Source organism: Bemisia tabaci, chromosome 1 (assembly GCF_918797505.1).
Source record: "Bemisia tabaci chromosome 1, PGI_BMITA_v3".
Lineage (NCBI taxonomy): Eukaryota > Metazoa > Arthropoda > Insecta > Hemiptera > Aleyrodidae > Bemisia > Bemisia tabaci.
In genome coordinates this window covers 27,818,052-27,839,404 of record NC_092793.1, presented here as the reverse complement: position 1 = coordinate 27,839,404, position 21,353 = coordinate 27,818,052, and the positions used below count along the sequence as shown (strand labels likewise).

General features: G+C 39.9%; 2 protein-coding genes across 5 annotated transcripts in view; one reads left to right on the top strand and one right to left on the bottom strand.

The window, feature by feature from the left end:
• Positions 1-18,087, bottom strand: part of LOC109041133 (uncharacterized) — an 80,875-nt gene extending 62,788 nt beyond the window's left edge. The window contains exons 1-2 of one of the 4 annotated variants that reach the window (XM_072299115.1): positions 17,790-18,087; positions 2,487-2,583 (exon numbers count right to left, since the gene is read on the bottom strand). The gene's annotated coding sequence lies outside the window, so the exon portion shown is untranslated. Of the gene's footprint in view, positions 1-2,486; positions 2,584-9,201; positions 9,598-17,789 lie in introns of those variants that run through there. The other 3 variants (XM_019057336.2, XM_072299123.1, XM_072299111.1) reach the window with 3 other exon arrangements.
• Positions 584-20,268, top strand: LOC109041132 (uncharacterized). The gene is made up of 5 exons (XM_019057334.2): positions 584-2,002; positions 11,284-11,488; positions 12,449-12,630; positions 13,420-13,563; positions 18,959-20,268. Exons 1-5 carry the CDS (start codon positions 1,208-1,210, stop codon positions 19,070-19,072), a joined length of 1,440 nt encoding a protein of 479 aa, XP_018912879.1. The 5' UTR covers positions 584-1,207; the 3' UTR covers positions 19,073-20,268.
• Positions 20,269-21,353: the final 1,085 nt, after the last annotated feature.

Genomic DNA, 21,353 nt, shown 5'->3' with positions numbered 1-21,353 from the left:
CAGTTGTTGGAGCCATCCTAATACTCCTAGATTATTACCCTTGATACCCCATTACCCTTCAAACCCTGTTAAACACCTCAAATAGCCATAAAACTCTCTGGGGAAGAAGAAGAAGATTGCAATGAAGAAAAATAAGGAGAGGCGGAGAAGAAGAAGAAGATGATAATTATGATTATGAAGACTGTGAAGATTATAGGTAGCAACGACTGTCAAAAAAAAATATTTAAAAAAGTAATTCAAATTAAACTTTCCCTAAACCTAACAACTGTTTTAATGGGAACTGTGAAAAATCAACATTTTAGGAACATGTAATTTGGGAATTTCTTTAAATAAAATTTACGAACACGTAAAATTTAAGTAGAAAAAAATCTTTAAAAAACAACTCGGAAAAATCTACCGGAGTTTTTCAACACTTACAATATTTGCAAAGTTGTTATAAAAAAAGTGGCTTCTTCAAAAAATTATTTACCTACGAAACTTCATAATACGAAAATGTTACCTAAAAAAATAATCAAAAAGGATTCCTTAAAGATTAAAAAATCCTTAAAATTTTTTAGAGATTTTTCAAGAAATATTGGTTGCCGGTGGCCGTTACCAGGGTACTTCGATTCGCGATAAGTCGCATTACTCACGCCTGTAGCACAATTTCGAGGAAACACTCGTGGCGCCGGGGAGCCGCGGAAATATTTAAACCCTCTTCTCTCCCCACCGCCCGCGTCCCGCGTGAGAAGAATAGCCCACCCCCTGCGACCAATCAGCGCTGCGGGGTCCAGAGGAGCGGAGCGAGGAGTCGAAAACAAACTCCAAAACAGTCTTCAACCTCTAACAGCGGAGCAGCGGAGGAAGGTGCTCTTGAGAAGCGGAGCGTGGATCGACTACTCAGGAGTGGGCTCCATTGATAAAGCCAGTGACTTTGTATCTTGGTGGCGGGGCAGGAGCAGCAAGGCACGGAACGGCCGTCGCGGATACTCGTGAGATGCACTCGGCCGCGTCCGGAGCGTTACATAAGCTCAGAGTCCCTACCGTCGTTACATAACACTCGGATTCCTGCCCTCAAACGCACAGTGCCGCGCGGCTCACCAACAGTCATCGCACCGATCCACACACGTCTTCCCGTTAAATCCCCCCCACATCCCCCCAAAGTGCCGCGATACGTTGAAAAACCACCCCGAGTGCGGTTAATAGTGTCGTGTTAAGTGTCGCCAGGATGAACAGGAGCACGGATACGGTGAATTCGGCCGGTTCATCGCCGGGATCCGCCAAGTCAGTCAAGTCGACTGCGTCCGGGTCGGGCAAACAGAAACTCAGTTCGTCGTTCCGGAGTTCGCTCGGGCTGAAAGGGAAGTCGAAGAAGAAGTCGGATAGTGAGAGCGAGGATTTGGACGCGAGCAAGAAGAAGTTGAAAAAGGGGAAGCTGTCCAAAGGCGCGGAGGAGGTGTCGAGTTCCACGGAGACCCTCGACGATAAGGGTAAGCGGAAGGGATCGATCGGTCGCAAGCTCAGCCTGGGGAAGTTGGGCAAACTGGGGAAGAAGGACAAGGACGCGCCGTCCCCGCCCAAGAACCCGGTCCCTTCGCCGCCGGACAGCGTAACGACGACCGAGGACGACTATTCGGACGCGAGGAGTAACGTGACCCTGTCGGCCCTGTCGGACCATTCGTCAGCGACCTCCTTGCCGCCCAGTGTGGAGGAGATCGAAACGGAGACCGAGTTCCTCGACGCGGAAAAGTCCAGCCCCGACGTCTCGTTCAGTCAGAGTTCGACCACCCTTAGCGAGCAAATGCTCGCCGCCGAGAATCGCACCCCCACCCCTGTCGCGCCCGAGAAAACGGCGGCCACCCCGCCAAAATCTCCCGCCACCCCCGCCCAAGCCCCCAAAACGCCCAACATCAAAGAGCAGATCCTATCCATCACGGCACCGGTCAGTGCGAAAAGGGATTCCAGCCCAGAGGCTGCAAAGTTCGAGGATAAGCCCACCAGTCCTGGACAGAATGGAGCCAAGGTAAAGAACTTTTGTTGAATTATTGGCATGGGTTTCGCTTCCTCTCGGTGCGTGGTGCGCCCTCGGGAAAGTCGTTTTATCTCGGGGGCCACCCTCAATTGGCGTTGAGTGCTTAGAGTGTCCAGCACCACCTGGCAACCCTTTGAATGAGCGCAAGAGGAGAGGGGACTTGACATGGAGGAGGGGAGGGGTCCAAAAAAGGAAAAAAGTTACATAAAGGTTACATCACTGTGAAAAGTTGCTTTGTTTGTTTGTTTGTACGTGATTGAAATCTCCAATTTTGACGCTTAAGTTCATGCTTGTGGCATCATGGAACATTCCCAGGGTCTCAGATAAAAGAGGCAAGGGGGGAAAAAGGGACAAGATGTCACAATCTTTTCAGGGAATAATTTGGCCCCCGACCCCCCCCCCCCCTTCTCCAGACCAAAAATATGCATACTTGTGTTCGGAAAAAATCAAGCTAAAATAAAAAGTTAAGCATTACCTTCTTCAGGGAGAGCGAGAGAGGATATCCAGTCCCCTATGGAAAACACCCCGCTGCCCCTCACGTCGTGTAAGGCATGCCTATAGCTCGAGAGTGCCTGAAAACAAATGGAAAACAATTTTCAAAATGTATCAGGTGGTTGGTGAAATTTGTCCGGAAAATCATCACGCGTTGAAGATTCGAGTTATTTTTACTTTCTCACTCCCCTTGTTTATGAACTTGCAACCGGTTTCAACACTGCAAACTCTGCAGAGGACCTAACTGCCTTTTTTTTATTTGTTTTGATCAATTGCCTCGTACGCAGAAAAACTAGTTTCCTTGAAATATATTTACATGATAATTTTCTTGGAGAGTTCAATTCCCCCGTTTCGAAATATTTTAAAGTTCAAATTAAAATACCACTTCAGTAAAATCAATGTTTTCTCGATATTAAAAAAAGAAATTAGAAATTAGTAAGAATTGTCACAAGTCTACAGCCGAAATGTAAAGAAGGATCATTGTTGGTAATTAATAGATTATTGGCTCTAAATCAGGAATACCATCCACTTTTCCCCAAAGCGTAAGGACTTTACGAAAAATTTGAGTTTTCCGGGAGAATCCGAGTTTCTCCAGAAAATCTAAGTTTTCCCAGAAAATTCTACGTTTTTGGAAAATGTAATTTGCTTAAAAGCACGTGCATGCTTGGAAAAAGGTTTGTTAATTTACAACCATAAAAACATCGGAATGCATCTCAACGATTCCGTTGAATTCACGAATTTTTCTTACTTTTCCTGACGAGAGTTTTCTGCGTTAAACGACCAAATTCGCACCCAAATGCAGCCAACATAAATGTCCTTCACTCTTTTCCCGTCTAAAGAGGAATGTGAACATTACGCCGTAGCTCAGATTGCTTCCATTTTTTAGTGTGATATTCTATCATAGCTAGAATCCCGATTTCTAATAATTTCCAGTCCTACAAAAATTTTCCCGGGCGATGGGAGCGTTGCTAAGTTGCCACCTTAAAAATTCGATAACTTCTGAACCAATTAAGTTATTGACCTGCGGTTTGCCCAAGTTCAAATTTTTCCAATTTTTAATGAGACGACTTGGCAACGCTGCAATCAGGCGGGTAAATTTTTGTGGGACTTGGAAACTATCAGAAAATGGGCTTCTTTTTATAGTAGAATAGCATACTAAAAAATGAAAGGGGTCAGAGCTGCGGGGGATTTGGCCGTTTTTGCATAAGGTTTTTTTTCTTATGTGGAGACCCATAGTCAAGGTTAGCAAATCTGTTGCAGTCCATCAGAAAAGACTTGTGAAGGCACCATTTTTTTTGGTTTACACCGATTTCGATGGGATAATCTTCCTGGATTATTTTTTCCATTTCGAACTAAATGAAGAACTGAACTCGAAAGGAAAAACTTGATCAAACTTGACGACACGGTCATAAACGCGAAGTATACACTCATCAATATGAGCGGATTTCAGAAGACGGCAACTCTGCTCACTATGCGTTATCAGACCGAACTCTCGCATTTTTTACTGCCTCTCGAATGGTGTAATTAGCTTTCAGATAAATGAACTCCACATCAATTTAAGGTCAAAAGTAGTCCAAAAAAGCCTCTAAGAACGACACTTTTTATTTTGTCTCGCTTTGATCGTTGAATGTCGTTCATTTTTGAGTACAGAATATGAGGACTTTTGAAGCGAACTTGGATTTCCTATTCCAATGTTAGAATGGGTGAATCATTACATCATCAAAATCTCTGCCTGAGATCTTCATCAAAAAAAGTGCCTGATCAACCCGTGCCATGCAAGAGGAGTTCAACACTTCTAATTTTTTATAAATACATCGTGCATTTAAAGTTCCACGTCGCCGTCAATTTTCTCGAAAAAGTAACAAATCTACTGAAACGCACGAAAAGTAAACTCTTAAAAACACCTAAATTTATCTCGCTACATTAACTTTGAAAAACCGACGAACATTGTATAAACCTATTAGCAGATATCGCAAATCGTCATGTATTAAAAAAATACTGCTCCACAGACTTTGACAGAACCAACGAACAATGCGTAAACTTATTGGCAGAGATCGTATGCTTTAAGCTCGCCTTCCATTTCCGCGCATAGGCAACACTGGCAACAAACTTACCGCAGAGAGCGAATAGTTATCCAATCGAAAAACACACGTTCATTTCATTCTACAATCTTTGATTAAACACCGCTGCTAATTTTTCACTCCTTTACCAATTTCTGAGGTCATTTCAGCTCGAGGCATTTATTTGAAATCAAGCAATAATATATCTAACTGATAACCTACATTTAAGGAGTGAATCATTCTAACTTGAACTGACAGCCTAGGCAAGTTATGAATCATTTTTCTCCAACTCTTTATTCGAAAAACACATTTGTCTTGCTCCATAGACTTTGACAGAACCAACGAACAATACGTAAACAAATTGGCAAAGATCGTGTGCTCAAAGCTCGCCTTCAATTTACCCGTGTAGGCAACAGACTCACCGCGGAGTGCGAATAGTTATCTATTCGAAAAACACACATTTATCTCGCTTGACAAGCTTTGAGTGGCCAGGGCTATTAGCTTGCCTTAGCAACGTCTGAAGCAATATTGCAGCTTGTTTGAAATCACACAATACTGTCTTGTAATGGTGATTTACACCTCAGAAGGAATCGTTCAAACTTGAACTACCCACTTAAGCAAACTACGGATAATTTTTCGTCGCATCTTCAGATTTATTTTTTAACTTGTCCTAGTTTTTACCACTTTCCGGTCAAATTTTTAGTTATATTTTTATGTTTGACGCCAGCTGTGTTTTTGATCAGTAATTTTCTAACGCTAAAATTTACGAAGTTTTATTTCACACTTTACGAGCATATGAGGACTTATCTATAACAATAGCGGATGTGAAAAATTACCTTTTCGAAACACGTTAAAAAAACGTTCTGTTCACACAAAAATTTAATATGTTTGGCTCTGGCATAATGTACAGATCTCGAAGATCACATCTCGAGTATTTTCTCAAAATTTTCTCGATGCCAAAACAGTTTTTTGGATGTGTGTCGAAAAGGTAATTTTTCACATCCACTATTGTTACAGATAAGTCCTCATATACTTACATAATGTGAGTGATTTACGTCAACTGCAAGACTTTTCTGCAGCTTCATGCGTCTTTTTATAAAATTCCATTCTATAAAGTCATTCATTTCTAGAATCTTTCATCACTTACAAGCTGGCAAAATTGCGATCAGAAATATATATTTTATGTAAATGGCAAATTTTTGAAGTTTGAGTAGGTGGGTTTTACTCATTCTGTGTTTTTTCCGGTATCTTATAGGATTTTCTCTTGTTGGCTATAATATCCCTCTTGATGCAATGGTATTGATCTTTGCGCCATTGAAAATTCCCCCTTTTCGAAAGTTTTTTAATGTTGGGGAAAGAAAACAAAAATGTTGGCCTTTTCCCTTCTTCCAAGCCATAATGCCATTCATATTGATGGGTCACGAAACTCAGCATAAAATGTTTTAAAACTTATGCAATGGACTCAAAATCAGCACGCCATGAAACGGAAAGAGAGAGTACGTAAACTCTTGATTTTGAAATTTTGAAGAAAAAAAAAATATTATGAGTCTTCAAAGTTCATTGACACATTCTCGGATAATTGTTGCGGGTTGCATTGTGTACCTAACGTAGCCCCTGAAAACCCCTAGAAACATGGAAAATCACTCTTCAGGAAAGTAAAAATTTCACGAAACTTCAAACATTTTACATCTCTCAATGAATTGTAGTTTGGCATTTGACTAGAGCAGACTAGTTTTTCCTAATCTATACACTTAAAACAGCAGAACACGATTCTGTGATAAGCGCAGCAACTGACCCATGGACGTTGCGATATGTTCATTCAATCTTATTTTTAGAATAATTAACGAACTTATAAGCGCGTAAGTAATTGGTCTAAGAAAAGTGGAACACGATAAGTGTCATTAATCGAGTCCGGCCAAAACCAAGTACCTATACCTAATGAGCAAAATTGCGGACTAAATTCTGCGATTAGTACATATAAGTTCTGGTTCAGTTTCAACACAACGTATGTACCATTAGTTTCCCTACGCACATAAGTGTTTTTTCGGATGAGCCAAAAATTATAATTCCTAATTGCAAAATGAAGTCCAATTTCCTTTTCTGCCGTTTTCATCTCCTAAAATGCAGGAATGATCTAATACTTCCAATTAATTTAAGTTAAGACCAACACGGGGACCTCCAAACCCCCCAACCCAATCCTAAATCCCCCAAACTCCTTCATACTGATTTTAAACAGCATCACATATTTATGCGAGCCAAGGAGGGGTTTGCCGTGTTATAGTTCAAGAAAATTGGTTCAAAGATAGTGTTTCGCGTGATTCATTCGTAAATCAACCTTGAATTCGAACCAATAACGTAAATATCGAACGTACATCGCATCAACGAACTTGATACCTCGCTTTGTGCCCACGACATTCTCCGTTGAACTGTGCGATTCCGCGCGTGGACCTGCGGCGAGCAGGCACCAGGAATGCGATGTCACGTAACTCGTCGCTTATATAACCACCTTTGTCTAACTGTTCCCTTGAATGAATCCCTCCGTCTCCCACTGCCCTCCAATAAGTGGCCCTGGACCTGCTCTTGAAACCGTTGGTCTCGAAATGCTCCGGGAGGGCCTCCGCTGGCCCTCGGCCACTGCCTCGGCCTTTAATCAATGCGGTCCATCTTTGAGAAAGCATTGGTAAGTCCGGGTGACAGCACTGCCGCACGGTGGATCGAGTCAATGAAAGAGGTCGGACAAAATTTGGAAACTTTAAAAGCGTTCAACTCCATTTATACGAAAAGTTGAGGTTTTAAAATTGGTTGTATTGGTTTCCCCTTTGAAATTTTCCTCGAGAGAGACCTATTGAAATTTGACGGGTGATGAAATAAACTTCAACATTTGCAGTTTTTATAAAAAATTTCTTGTAAAAAAAACGAATTCATTGGGAAAATTCTGAAAATTTTTTCTCAAATTTTTCAGAAATTTTTTTCACAATTAAATCTAAAATATCTGAAACTTTCAAGGGAAAATATATACTCTTTTCAAATATACTTGTTTGATTTGGGAAAATTTGGCAACTCTTGAATGTTCATATAGCGTTCTTCCTCAGCACAGCAGAGCACGACGACAATGCCGATGCAGGGTTGCCACAAAATTTAGAAAATGAAATTCCCTGATTTTCTTGACACTTTTTGGTAAAATTCCCTGAAAATTAAAGATATGCAACACAGCCTAAAACACACGATTTGAAAGTTTCCAGGCAAAATGTGTTGTTCTAAACGTCAAATCCACTCTAGAAAGCTAATAGAGGTCAATTAAAAAAAAAAATTTCCCAACACTTTCGTGATTATCCCTGAAATTTTCAGAGTTTCCCTGACTTTTCAAAATTCCCTGACATTTCTCGGGTTTCCTGGTATTCCCTGACTACGGCAACCCTGCCGATGGTGAAATTCAAACTGCAGGAACGCGTATCTCAGTTTGCGACACTGCAAATTTATTTTTCATTATTTATTTTTTCAACGGAAAAGGCTTTACGCCGATTCTTGAAAACTACCCTGAATTTCCTTCTCATTTGTAAAGAATATTCAGTAAACATTTCAAGCAATAGCGTTGGTTTGTCCTCCTTTGATGAGATAAAATCGGAGTGGAGAGTTTGAGCCACCGCAAACAAGATACGCGTTTTTGCAGTTTCACATGGATATGCGACCGCCCAAAAGGAACCGGAACTAGAGCCCTGAGTCGATAAATAAAATTGAGCCATTGTTGCCATTTCACAAACTTTTCTAGGGGTAAAACCAATAATGATTGCTCCTCGAAAAAATTATTAAGAAAAAAGCACGAATTTCGCAAATGATCATTTTGTATCATAAATGCATAAGGGTTATAAAAAATCCAAATTCAGGATTCAGAGCGGGGCTTTATACATATAAGAAACTAAGAAAGTAATGAAGCTTACATCAGAAATAAATACAAAGTACTTACACAAACTGATTACGGTGGACGCACGGGTCGTAAGACGGTATGTTGGAGTTTTCTCAGCCATCCTGCGTGAAAAATTCAGCATAATGCTGAAAATCTCAATACGGAGGGAAAAAGCTCATACGAGCACAATTTTTCCTCAAAGAGATATGCCGTTTGGTGCTGAAAGGTCGTAACTAGTGTTGCACCCAACAGCATATCTCTTTGAGGGAAAATTGTGCTCATGTGAGCTTCTTCCCTCTGTATTGAGATTCTCAGCTTTATGCTGAATTATTAACGCACGTTGGCTAAAAAACTCCAACATACCGACAAAGTACTTAGATAAAAAACCAAATGGCTGAGGGTAGGGAATACTACGAAGACAGATTCCGAAGGTCCTGACTGATTTTTAAAGATCTTCAAACGTAAGATATGACAACGAGAAATATCAGGGCGTCTGTCTACCTGAAAAATTGCGAATCAGGGAAATCGTTATCAGGGAATCGCTTAGCATCAGAAATAACCTGGAAAAACGTCTTGGATCTGACGGTAGTTCAGGGTTAGTTTACCCTCGGTTTTAAGTATAGGCAACAAGAGCTCTCGCGTAGCCGAATAGTCGTATCACTCTCAGATATCACGATTGCTCGAGGAAAAAAACAGAAATAATTCCTGAAGGTAGCGTGGAGCGGTGACTTTACCTCACTGTCGGCTTGCCTTCAGTTTTCAGTGTAGGCAACCCGAGCTCCTACGTGGCCGAATAGTGGTATCACTCTCAGATGTCACGATTGCTCAAGTCACAGTCAAGCACAGCGTCCGGTGAGAGTTGATTCGGAGTTGTTGCTCAAAAGTCATCAGCTCGCGGGCCTTTGAGGTTCAACAGCTACATACCCCCAGACTGACACTCCAGTTTGAGTGTCTGGAAGGGACTAATCGGATGTTCCGAACTCAAATAAGACCGCTGTACTTAGAGGGGTTCCAGTGCAAAAGTAATTCCGAGCCTCAAAATTAAATTTACTTACTCGCAGACGGCGCGGCGGTTATGTATTGATGCAACCGGGGGCAACGCTGCCGTGCTAGGGAAGAGCGCCGTATGAACATTCGAGAGTTGCCAAATTTCCTCCGATAAAATGTTTACTTTTTAGGAAAGTTATGAATATTTTCCCCTGAAATTCCAGGTACTTTATAAAAAATTATCTGAAAAATCGAAAGGAAAATATTTACAAATTTTCCTGAAAATTACTGATTTGTCTAAGAGAATTTGGCAACGCCTGAAGGCGCATACGGCGTTTTTCCTTAGCACGGTAGAACGGCCCTCATTAATTCTCTGCCGCACCTGAAAATAATCCTGTTTTAATAGGGTGCATTAATATGAATGAATACTGACCCAATCGGTAGATATAATTTAGTTCCAGATTGGACGCCAAATTCTTTCCCGCACTTATTCTCCGCGAATCAAAATATCCTATGTTTCATGGTATTTTACGAATCTCGTCTCACCTAGCCTGCCTCTGCTCTGATTGGTTACACGGAGAAAAAACCTCGTGCGTGGGACCCGAAGTCCAGGTCATATGGATCTCTGAAGTTTTCGGACTGATAATCTGAACACTTTAGGTCTAGCTGTCGAGGTTCGGATCACACATCTGAAACTTCAGTTCTTACATCTGAAGTACTTCAGAGTTTTCGGATGTGAGAACCGAAGTTTTTCGGATGTGAAAACCGAAGTACTTCAGATGTAAGAACTGAAGTTTCAGATGCGTGATCCAAACCTCAGCAGCTGGACCTGAAGTGTTCAGATGCTCAATCCGAAAACTTCAGAGATCCATACGACCTAAACTTCGGGTCCCACGCACGGAGTTTTTTTTCTCCGTGTACAATATTCACCGTGCATTGGGATCAATCGTACCATTCGATCGCAAAAATTCACCTCTTCAATGCGGTCATAAAATCACGGCACGCGATCGCGTTCGGTGACTCATCCCGATGCATCGCCGATGTATCGTTTCGATGCATGGTTTCCGCTTGGGCAGTCGCTTCCACCCGCTCGCTCTACATTGCAAACCGCGCTCTGACCATGCATGTCGTTGGAGGTCCACTGTACGCAGCGCGGGATATTCAATACCCTCAAGTTGCGACTTACGCGCGGTTAATTATCCCCCTCCCCCCTCTCCAACCTGAGATCCGTCAAAAACAGTGATTATGTTACACAAAACATTAGAGTGCGATGTCTCGGTCAACTGATACCACTGTCTGCTCACCCCCGTTGGACGCGTGCCGGAGTTGCCATTACCTCGAGTTAGAATTAGAGTCCCTTTATACTGAGAGTCAAGACAATGCGAATCCATTTCTGATTGGTTAACCGGATTTAGGCCTTCACAGTGTCACAAACGGGAATAAAGATTACATTTTCACCAATTGCAAATATTATAATCTGGAATGGACCAGGAATTTCGGGTTCGACAAGGAACAAACGGAATGAGAGAAGGAATGGAGAAGGAATTTAGAATGGCCGATCAAAGATTACGAAAAACGTTCAATTTCTGATAATCTTTATCCCGTTTTGACTCCATGAAAGGTGTTGTCTTGACTCTCAGTATAAAGGGACTCTAGAATCTCCCTGCTAAAAATGACAGGGAGACCTTTTCCTTCATGACGAACATAGTCTATACCGCACCACCCTGGTCCTCCCCGGTACGCAAACTACTCCCGCCTTTTACAGGGTACCTTATCTTTGAGGCTCATTTACTTCAATTCTTAATGTCATTATTATGTTTCTGTTGCAGGCTGGATCACTGGACAAACGAGAACTTTTATTCAAGATTTTAGTAATAGGAGAGTTAGGAACTGGCAAAACATCAATAATCAAACGATATGTGCACCAGTTCTTTTCGCAACACTATCGAGCCACGATCGGTGTTGACTTCGCACTGAAGATACTCAACTATGACCCTCAAACTATTATTAGGCTCCAACTTTGGGATATCGCAGGTAAACTTTGCAAATCTCGCTGAGGTGTGCGCACATCGCACAATCGTTTGTTTGTTTCTATTTTTTAATGTGAATATTATAAATATTTTTAAAAGTCAAAATATAGTGCAGGAGCGCACTTCTCGGTTGCATTCATTCATCGTAAGGAGAGTGAATCCATCCATTTCATTAAAAATTTTACCGAATATTCCTTATGATTCTACAATTTTCTACGGAAAGAATTCTGGAAAAATCACACATTTAATTCCTCTCCAAAGGATTAATTGGACGTATTTATGTCGAACGGAACTAAGCGCCAATTTGAGTTCCTTTTGAGGAATTTAGAATGCCGGATAGCGCGTTCTGTCAAACGTAACTAAGCTCCATGGAAAAGCATTGCGGGTATAGGACGGAACGAGCCCGACGCCCGTTTCTGCCGCCAATCCAAGCCCCCATCTATCTTCCTCCCCCTATGGCGCTTAGTTCCGTTTGGTAGAAATACTTCCAATTAGCAACAGAGATTCTGAAACACAGTTAATCGAGAAGTGTCCTTTTCGCATCCAGTGCCTCAATTACAATGGTAAGAATCACGAAGGCAATGCAATGGCGCGAAAAGAATATTTTTCTCACAATTTCAATGGGTACAAATAATGTTTACGGTTTTAAAAGTGGGATACTTTGGAGCTCCTCAAAAAGATTGCATTCTGCAGGCACATAATATGCGCTTCATATGTATTATGGGAGATTTGTAAAAAACTACAAAAGTACTTATTGACCTCATTTATTCGCTCTCGTGTTGCAACGACTTTAAGAGGTGAGACTATCTTGCATACAAGCTTAGATTACACCTATTCTTACGCCTATATTTTATGGTATTAAATATCGGAAAAAGGACACTTAACAGAATACTATTTTGATGGGTATTACACATCGAATTTTGGCTAGTGGGGCAGCTAATTATCTGATTTTTAAATATTTTAGGTCAAGAAAGATTTGGAAACATGACACGAGTGTACTACAAAGAAGCAGTCGGTGCGTTTATCGTTTTTGATGTGTGCAGGGTAGCCACATTTGAAGCCGTGGTAAAGTGGAAACAAGATTTAGATTCCAAAGTCATGCTACCAGATGGAAATCCAATACCGTGTATTCTGTTAGCAAATAAAGTAAGTACCTACTCAATATCTTCGCATACTGAATGGTTTCCTGGTGAAATTTTTCATTTTGGGGGCAAAATTCGGAAAATTTACGGATGAAGTCAAGATTATAAATTTTTAAGGGTCTGATGAGATTTTATTTTAGAATTTTGTTTTAAGCAGTTTCTATCCTAGGACATTTTCTTTAAAAAACGCATATTTTTTCGTAATTAATATGGACAGGTTTTTAGGCGTACCTCGATTCCCCCTTTCCAGTATGGCAGCCAAGTTTAACGTACGTTGCGTCCGGATTCAGACTTCATACTCGTTGAAAATATAGGTACGCCACATCACCTTTAGAAAACGCCCACCACAAGTCTCAAATGGGGGAGCAAAAGTGGGATCGTAAGTCGACTTCTCAACTGGATTACATTTTGCAATAAGGAACCACTATCTCTGGCTCTTTCAAAAGCACATATCTGCATAGGGAAACCAATGGTATGTATGTTGTTTCTAAAATGAGCCAGAAATAGTGGCTCCTCATTGCAAAATGTAATCCAACTAGCAGACTACGAGCGACCTGAGAGGAACTTAAGTATGTTTTGTTTAAATTGAAAATCTGGGAATTCGTGCATTAAGAGACGGAATCCTATGAAGTAGAAATCTAAGTATTTCACTTTCTCATCATCGCATATCTACCTTCCTACGTAGAAGATTACGAATGAATAAAACTGTGCAAAAAAAAAAAAAAAAAAATAACAGATCAAGCAGCACTGGAGGCGCGCGCATTCATATTAATTGTCTTTCCTTTTCTTTCAGTGTGATCAAATCAAGGATGGTCAGGGTAGCAATGCAGCCAAGATGGACGAATTTTGTAAGGAGCACAAGTTTGCAGGCTGGTTTGAGACATCAGCCAAAGACAATATAAACATAGAAGAGGCAGCCAAAAGTCTAGTCACGAAGGTGAGTGTTGTTATACTGTCTCATAGAACAGACTTAAGAAGGATGAATAAGAATTAAATAGTTGGTTGGAAAACTAAAAAATCGTCGAGGAGGAAGGGAGGGGGGTAGCTCTTTGCGCCTACGCAAGATTCAGAACTTGCATAAAACTTTAGCTTCATACCTGCGAATTTTAACTCACAGAATCGATCTTTGCGAGAAATAAACGATTTGTCGAAAGATAACATCGATGTTTTTAATATTTTAAGTGAGAAAACTATACGCTTTTGGTATCAGAGAGGTATTGCCAAGAGCCGTTTGAGAGCCCACCCTGAATCCCTGAAACCGAAACCAGTACCTAATTGACAGCGCTCCGTCCTTCCGAATCAGTTGGAAATATACCGCTTCCCACCGAGGAAGTTTTCCAGGTCACCCACAAATGACAGCCACACGAGGCTAAATTGAGAGAATATGAAAGATTGGAGAAAATTTTCCAGTGCAAAGCAACTGATTCAGGAGTGCGGAGCGTTATTAACGACTGGTTTCAGTGCCAAGACAAGAGCTTCTACGCTAAAACGTCAAGAGGCTGCTATATTGTTACCAAAAATTTCAAAACAGGGATAGAGACTATGTCAAAAAGTGACGTAAGGTCTACTCATTAAAAACTTTTAAATTCCTTTTTGATGTGATGCTTAGCGGCAATAACCCTAATCTGAAATGATCGATTCTCCGCGCATCGCGTAACCTGACTCCAGAGCAGGTGGGCACTCCGTAAAATTGAGTTTTCTCGCGACTTTCTGGACCGATTTTCAAAAACTTGAACTTGTTTTAAGGCTGAGAGTATGCCTGATATGTGCTATGTACCGATTTGGTTTATCTCTTTTCATTTGGAAAATAGAGGGTAGGGAACCTTACTTTTTTGGCGACCCTCGCATAGAGAGCGACCTCCAAGAAAAAAACCACGGCCGACGTCGTCAGAGTTTATTGCCTAGATTCAGAGGAAATCTAATTGTTCGGTACTCGAAGACTGGGGCTGCTTCTGATTGAGCTCATTCAGCAAAATTTGTAAACTTTTATTTTTCATTATTTATGGTTATAAAAATGAGAATGGGATCACAACATGCGAGAAATACAGCCAAGCGATTTGACTTTTTTCCGGTAAAATCGCATGAAAACCACGTTGGGCACGATAAAAATGTCTGAAATCCTTTCCTCAGCGCACAAGCTGCGTAATTTGTCACACACCACTTCTTTATCACGTCAGCGAGTAGTTTTTTTGGTGGCCAAAGAAAGACTCAAGAAAACCTGACCAGGTTTGAAAATTTAATTAAAATTTCAAAATCACCTGACTTTTCCCTGACCACTGGCGCTATAATTCCCTGACTTTTCCCTAACTTCATAGAGAGAAAGAAGAAAAAGGTTGATTACAAGCTGAAATGCAAACTTTGAAGCACCGCAATTATTGTGTGTGAAGTTGAAACTTACAAACAGCCCGAATACAGAACGCGAAAGCTGGCGGAAATGGTGCTGAATTCCAACTCTTGCAACTTATTTCAATGTTTATAACAAAATTTTTTTCTGCGGGAAGAATCGAGTAAAGTTACTGGACTGGACGTTTCGCTGCGAAGGTCATTAAACCACTAAAAGTATACTTACAATGAAAGTCACTATCATCCCTCGGACATCGCGCTGAACTAAAATGCGTGATACAACTATTTCAACTCCTGAGCCGATCAAATTGCATCCACCGAGTTGAAGGCGAACTTGATTTTTACTACTAATCCCGTTTCAATTAATCAGATTTAAGTTTAGTATGAGCGCGCGAGGGCACATTCTAGTTTTAGCAACCCTTCTGGATGTCAGTATCAACACATTTTCTGCGGGAAGAATTGAGTAAAAGTTACAGGCCGTTCCGCTAATGATATTTCCCTATTTGAAGCTGTGGTACAAGATCGATTATTAAGGTGTTCGTTGCGAACACCCTGATCATCGATCGTTTTCCCTAACTTTAAATGGCAGATCGATCGATATATCGCAAAGCACACCACGCCACTGGCTGCGATGGTCATTGAAAACACGAAGATTACAACGAAAGTCAATACTCGTCTCTGGGTGACACGCTCAGCTAAAATTCGTGATGGAACTAAATAAACTCCTGAGCCACTCAAATTGTATGCGTCGAGTTGAAGGCGAACTTGATATCGCACTCTCGTTTACAATTATTCAGACATGAACGCGAGAGCTGTGCTAAATTTCAACTTCTCGATGTTAATATCAGAATATTTTTCTGCGGGGAGAATCGAGTAAAAGTTACTGGACTAAACGTTTCGCTGCGAAGGTCATTAAACCACACACACCTACGACGGAAAGTCACTCGTTCCTCGAAAATCACGCTGAGCTAAAATGCGTGATATAACTATTTCAACTCCTAGGCCGCTCAAATTGCATCTATCGAGTTGAAGGCGAACTTGATTTTTCACTCCAGTCTCCATTATTCAGATTAATGAGCGCGAGGGAAGGCGGCGGGGCTGCGCTACATACATTTTAGATTCAGCGAGTTATCTTAAGGTCAATATCAAAAAATATCCTGCGGGAAAAATCGAATAAAAGTTACTGGCCGTTTCGCTACGCTGGTCAATAAAGACACAAAGATTACCTACCTACAACGAAAGTCACTCGTCCCTGGACACATGTTGAAAAAGCGTGATACAACTTTTTCAACTCCTGAATCGTTCAAATTGCCTTGCAATCTTCAAAAATTATATTTCTTTCCCACGTAGCAGAGTTTTCAAAGATAGGAATTTGATAGTGATAAATAGCAATTACCTGAGTAGCTATTAAAAATTAAAAAATTGGGCAATGAAGATAACAAAAAATAGCGATCTCATAGCGATAAATTGCAATCAAAATAGCTTTTTATAAATTATAAACTATTATACATATTTTATATATTTATAAATATGGAATTCAAAAATCGAACATGACATAAGAGCAAATTTGTATTTCACATGAAGATTGATGTTGCCATAGGAAATTTATGGAATTTCAATAAGTAGACAATAACTGATTATTAGAAGTGGGGAAATGAAGAATAGAAAAATGTCACATCAGAGAATGGCACCATTTAACCTAAATTTATGGTTTATGTTGTTTGTCTTGGGTCTCCCCAAGACATTGGCCTAATCCCGGATTGATGTGACATTTGTCTATTCTTTTCTTTCTCCAGTTCTAATAGCTCTTTTATCACAATCAATCATGTAATTCTACCACATGCATACCCTGACTTTTCAGAAAAATCTGGCGCTGAAATTCGATGACATTTCCTTGAACTCTTACAAAGGAAAAAGAAAAGGTTAATTTATAAAAAGCAATACAAACATTGATGCATCGCAATTGTGTGCAAGTCGGAACTTGCAAATAACCCGAATAGGTGCGACAACATGCTAACTGAAAATATTGTAATAAATTATTCCGTGCCTGAATAAGAGAGATTAGAAGAAAAGGTAGAAAAAACTAATCAAAAGTAGATACGGTGTACAAATTGTAGATTTTGTATCCACGACTTATGCTTATTGGCGACAAATTCTGAGAATTCGGCAACACTGACATGCGGTACCAACACGCAATGAAAGTTTTAGATGTTGAGCTGCAGCCCTGAGAATTTCCCTAACTCGGAGTAAAATTCCCTAACTTTCCAGGTTCTTTTCTACACCCTGATGTTTCCAGATTTTCCTTGACCCTTACTGCAACCTTGTTTTTCTAAATAAACTAATAATCTTGCGAAGGGATCTAGAACAAAGTAGAGAAACTTGGAGAATTGTAACCCTCTGTGCTTGTCCAAAGAACCTTGACATAGGCATGCTTTTTTACAAAGTTACTCCAGGTTGACAAGTGATTAAAAGCAACATAAGTAGGCTACGAATATAGATAACGCTTGGACTGTCTAACGAGGATTTACTCTTAATAATCCTTAACCATTCTTGATAAAAGTAGGTAATCTATGAAAGAATGTCGAATACAACTTCACAGGAATCCCATGGTGAAGAGTGCAGTGAGGCATATTGAATGACGTAGCATATTAGTTTGAAAAGACATTTCCAATCTATTGAATGTAGGACAAAATTCCTGATGAACCCCCTGTGGCAGCTTCAACTTAAATTAAGGTTGAAGCTTTGACTTCAATAAGTATGTGGACAGAAATATCTGCAATCCACATCTAGACACTCTATGAATAAACAATTTTATCTTACCTCGTAAACTCAGTGAAGGCGTTATGGGGGCTGATTAGGTTGAAGGTTTTGGACCTGTAACTCTTTCGGCGAAGCAGCAACACTAGTCGGTGGAGATTTGGACATTTTTGAAGCACCTGACACAAACTAACAACTACAAATACAAACACACCAACGACCAAAAACCAATAAAATGAAAAACCTAACGAGAGTTCGCTGTCACAAGTTGTGATTTCGTTTAATCTGCATTTAAGTAACCGCAGGATCATCCGGACACACGACACGACAGAGTACTCAAGGGTTTGTTTACATGGATATGCTTAGCCATTGGCTTAGCCTAGCGCCAGAGCGCGGTCAGTGCATTGACGTATAATACAATCTAGACCGCGCATTGGGCCCGACTTTAGACGGGGAAGGTAAGACAGCTAGGGGGGTAAAGACGCGCCTTCAGCCTAGTTGATACCGCCGGATATACGAGCTAAGTGTACCCGTATCAGGCAACGGCACTGGCAAGACTGGCATTTCCACGAATTCCATCATTGTCTCGCCGGTACACTTGCTGTGTGTTGCTGGGTTGCCTATCGTCTCGCTTGAATTTCGTAATGCGCGGTCTAGATTGTATTATACGTCAATGGGTCAGTGACTTTCCGGTCCGATCAGAGGCTCCCATTGGCTGTCTGAAAATCCCTTTCTGCCGTACTGCCAACCTCGTACTATCGCAAGAAGGGGCTGTCGGAAATGCGCGTACCTACTTCAGCTTCTCTCGAGGAAGATCTCAGTTGATTTAAAGTTTTTTTGCAAAAAAAAAGGAGGAAGGAAACAAATTCTTTTAAACATACATCAAAAACGTTTGCGAAATCGTTTGTTATGGTTAGAGGTCAGGTTTTCTTGCCGCTTCTGGCAGACCTGGTCAGTGGCGACTGATTTAAAAACTACCCGCGGACGCAGAAAATTTGAAAGAGCGAGTCCCAACCGCTAAGCCCACCACCAAACCTCTGAGCCCCACAAATAAAATCCAAATTTCCAAACCTCGGGTTATTAAAACCAAAAATTTCAAAAGATCGAATAATGATCAACTTTTTATACAAAAGCCAATTCAACTATGAAACCTTCAATTTGTCGGTTACCTACAAAATTATTGTTCGCCAAAAAACATATTGTCTTAATCATTTGAATAACTCTGATTTCAGATCCTACAGAATGACTCAATCAACCATCAAAACGGCAAAGAATTAAAACCTGAAGAGAAAGTAGCTCTGGATAATGCTTCTGAAAGTTCCAAAAAATCCAAATGTATGTGCTGATGATCTTGCTTTTCTGTTTGTTTCTGCAAAATATCATCATGGAAATAGAGATAAAATTCTCCTGCATCATGATGCGCCGCTTTTTTCTCTCTCCTCTGCTTTAATTTTCAACGACAAAACTGAGATTGAAATTTAACACCATGTGCCTGATAAAAAAGCGAGCACCTCAAAAAGTAGAATAATTAAGTTAAAAAACCATCCAAGCCCACTATTCTTTGAATAGTCGAGTAACTTTTCCTTCCAAACAAAATGTGAGGAGAATGATGCAGCTCCGATATATTTTAGGAAGGTACAAAAGTGATGTAGAATTGCGAAAAGATATTTTAAAACAATATCTACAGTATTAAACCAACTGAGGCTTTTTAATTTTATTAAAATGTTGTTGTTATTTTAATATAAGCTGTGTAGTTAAGAATCCGTACAAATAAATCAGCATGACCATCATGATCAAAATAATCAATGTACTAAGATAAAGTAAACATCCATGCATGTTCCATGTGTTCAAAATATTTTATATGTGTTTGTTGATTCTGTTTTATGTTGCGTAGCTAATAATTAAGATTTTAATTATATGATGTAAATATTTGTGTTAAAATTCCGTCTAACTAGAACAAATACTGAGTCTATTAACAAATTATAAGGTGCCTTTTTGTTTGAACGAAAATGAATTGATTTACAATTGGGTTTCAAAGCACAAGTCAACACTTGTGATTCCAGCAAAGTGACCTCATGCTGTTTTCAGGAGATTTGTTTCTTTGGGTAAGCAGTGTCTGAAAATTGGTTTTAGTGTTCTATTATGGTTAAATTTCACTGCTGCTAAAGTTATATTTTATCATCTTACCTATGTGAGCGAATTACACAAAGAATTGCTCTATGGCACACACATCGAAACTTCCCGTAAAATTTACAATAAAATTATGAGTCATCACTTTCAAGCAGAATTTGGTGCGTAGGTAATCAAACTAATTAGTCTTCAAACCTATATTTTATTTAAATGATGAGAAAGAATCATTGTTCTGCCATATTACATTAGTGGAGAAATGTTATCTAACTTTGAGAAACGTGCACTGTGAGATTTACTGGTTTAGAAAAATGTTGAATAATTTTTATGAGACATGCCAGTTTTTTGTTATACAACAACCTTCATTTGTTTAAAGTAGGTAACTCATTTTAAATAAACTGTTTTTTCCAGTTAATTTGTGCAATATCTCTAATGTCCACGTCCTTTTGAATTTAGCTACCTACTACCTAGCTTTTTTTCATTTCAGTATTTTTCATCCTCACTCTTCCATTTAGTTTCCACTTGCTGCAGAAAATGTTCAGTAAATCTAGGTATTGACATAATCATGCTTAACCATCCAAAATAGATAATATCCCTCTCAAGGTAAATACCTATAGAATGAATTCAGTGGACATTTGACTTGTTCTAGGGGTGTTTCAGAGAATGGGAAAAATGCCTCAAAGGCAAACTTTGGACACCCGCCTTGCTAAAAATCTCCTGAGATGTCTAAAAATGAGAGCGGGTTTGTTTAGGATCGCTGGTTTACGGGAAAATCTATAAAAATTCATGAGTCCTCTGCATTCCCAATGACTAAACATAAAAGGAAATTCTAAAATTGTGACCAGAAGTGATCGAAATAGCAGCAACAAGAAGCTTTTTCCTGGGCTAAATTCTTCATTTACTGCGCAAGTTTTGTACCTCCTGAGTATTTTTATTTTTCCAAGTTGGGGCGTTTTCATTCCCACTGATTAAATTTTTGGGTCAACAAGACCTAAGCAAAAACAAGTCTGAATGAGAGTACATTTTTTTACCTTCCTAAGAAGCACAAGATCATCCTAGAGGATACATTTACTTGTAAAATTGCAGCAAGTAAGAAGTCTCTGCTCATTTGAAGAAAACTACAAATAACTAGTGAAATTAATGTTACTTTGATTATACATTCAAAGTCTAGTATTAAAGATCTCAAATTTTTCGAATAAATTATTTATAGTTTAGACCAGTTTTCTTTGTGATCTGGTTTTTTTAAAGCATGCTGAAAAGAGACATGGAGAGATGTGTCAAAAAACTGCATAAACGTCTCAGGGCATTTGCAAACTTCAAGCTCATAACCAGATGAATATCTACTGACAAGCCTAAAACTGTCTTGATCCCCCATGAGATTATTATGATAGATGAGGACAGTCCATACTGATCTCTAAAGTTTTTTCATTAATCAAGTGGCAAAGGTTCTTCTGCAATTTTCTGTTTACACTATTTGTTTGGTGGAAAAAGAGCTCATAG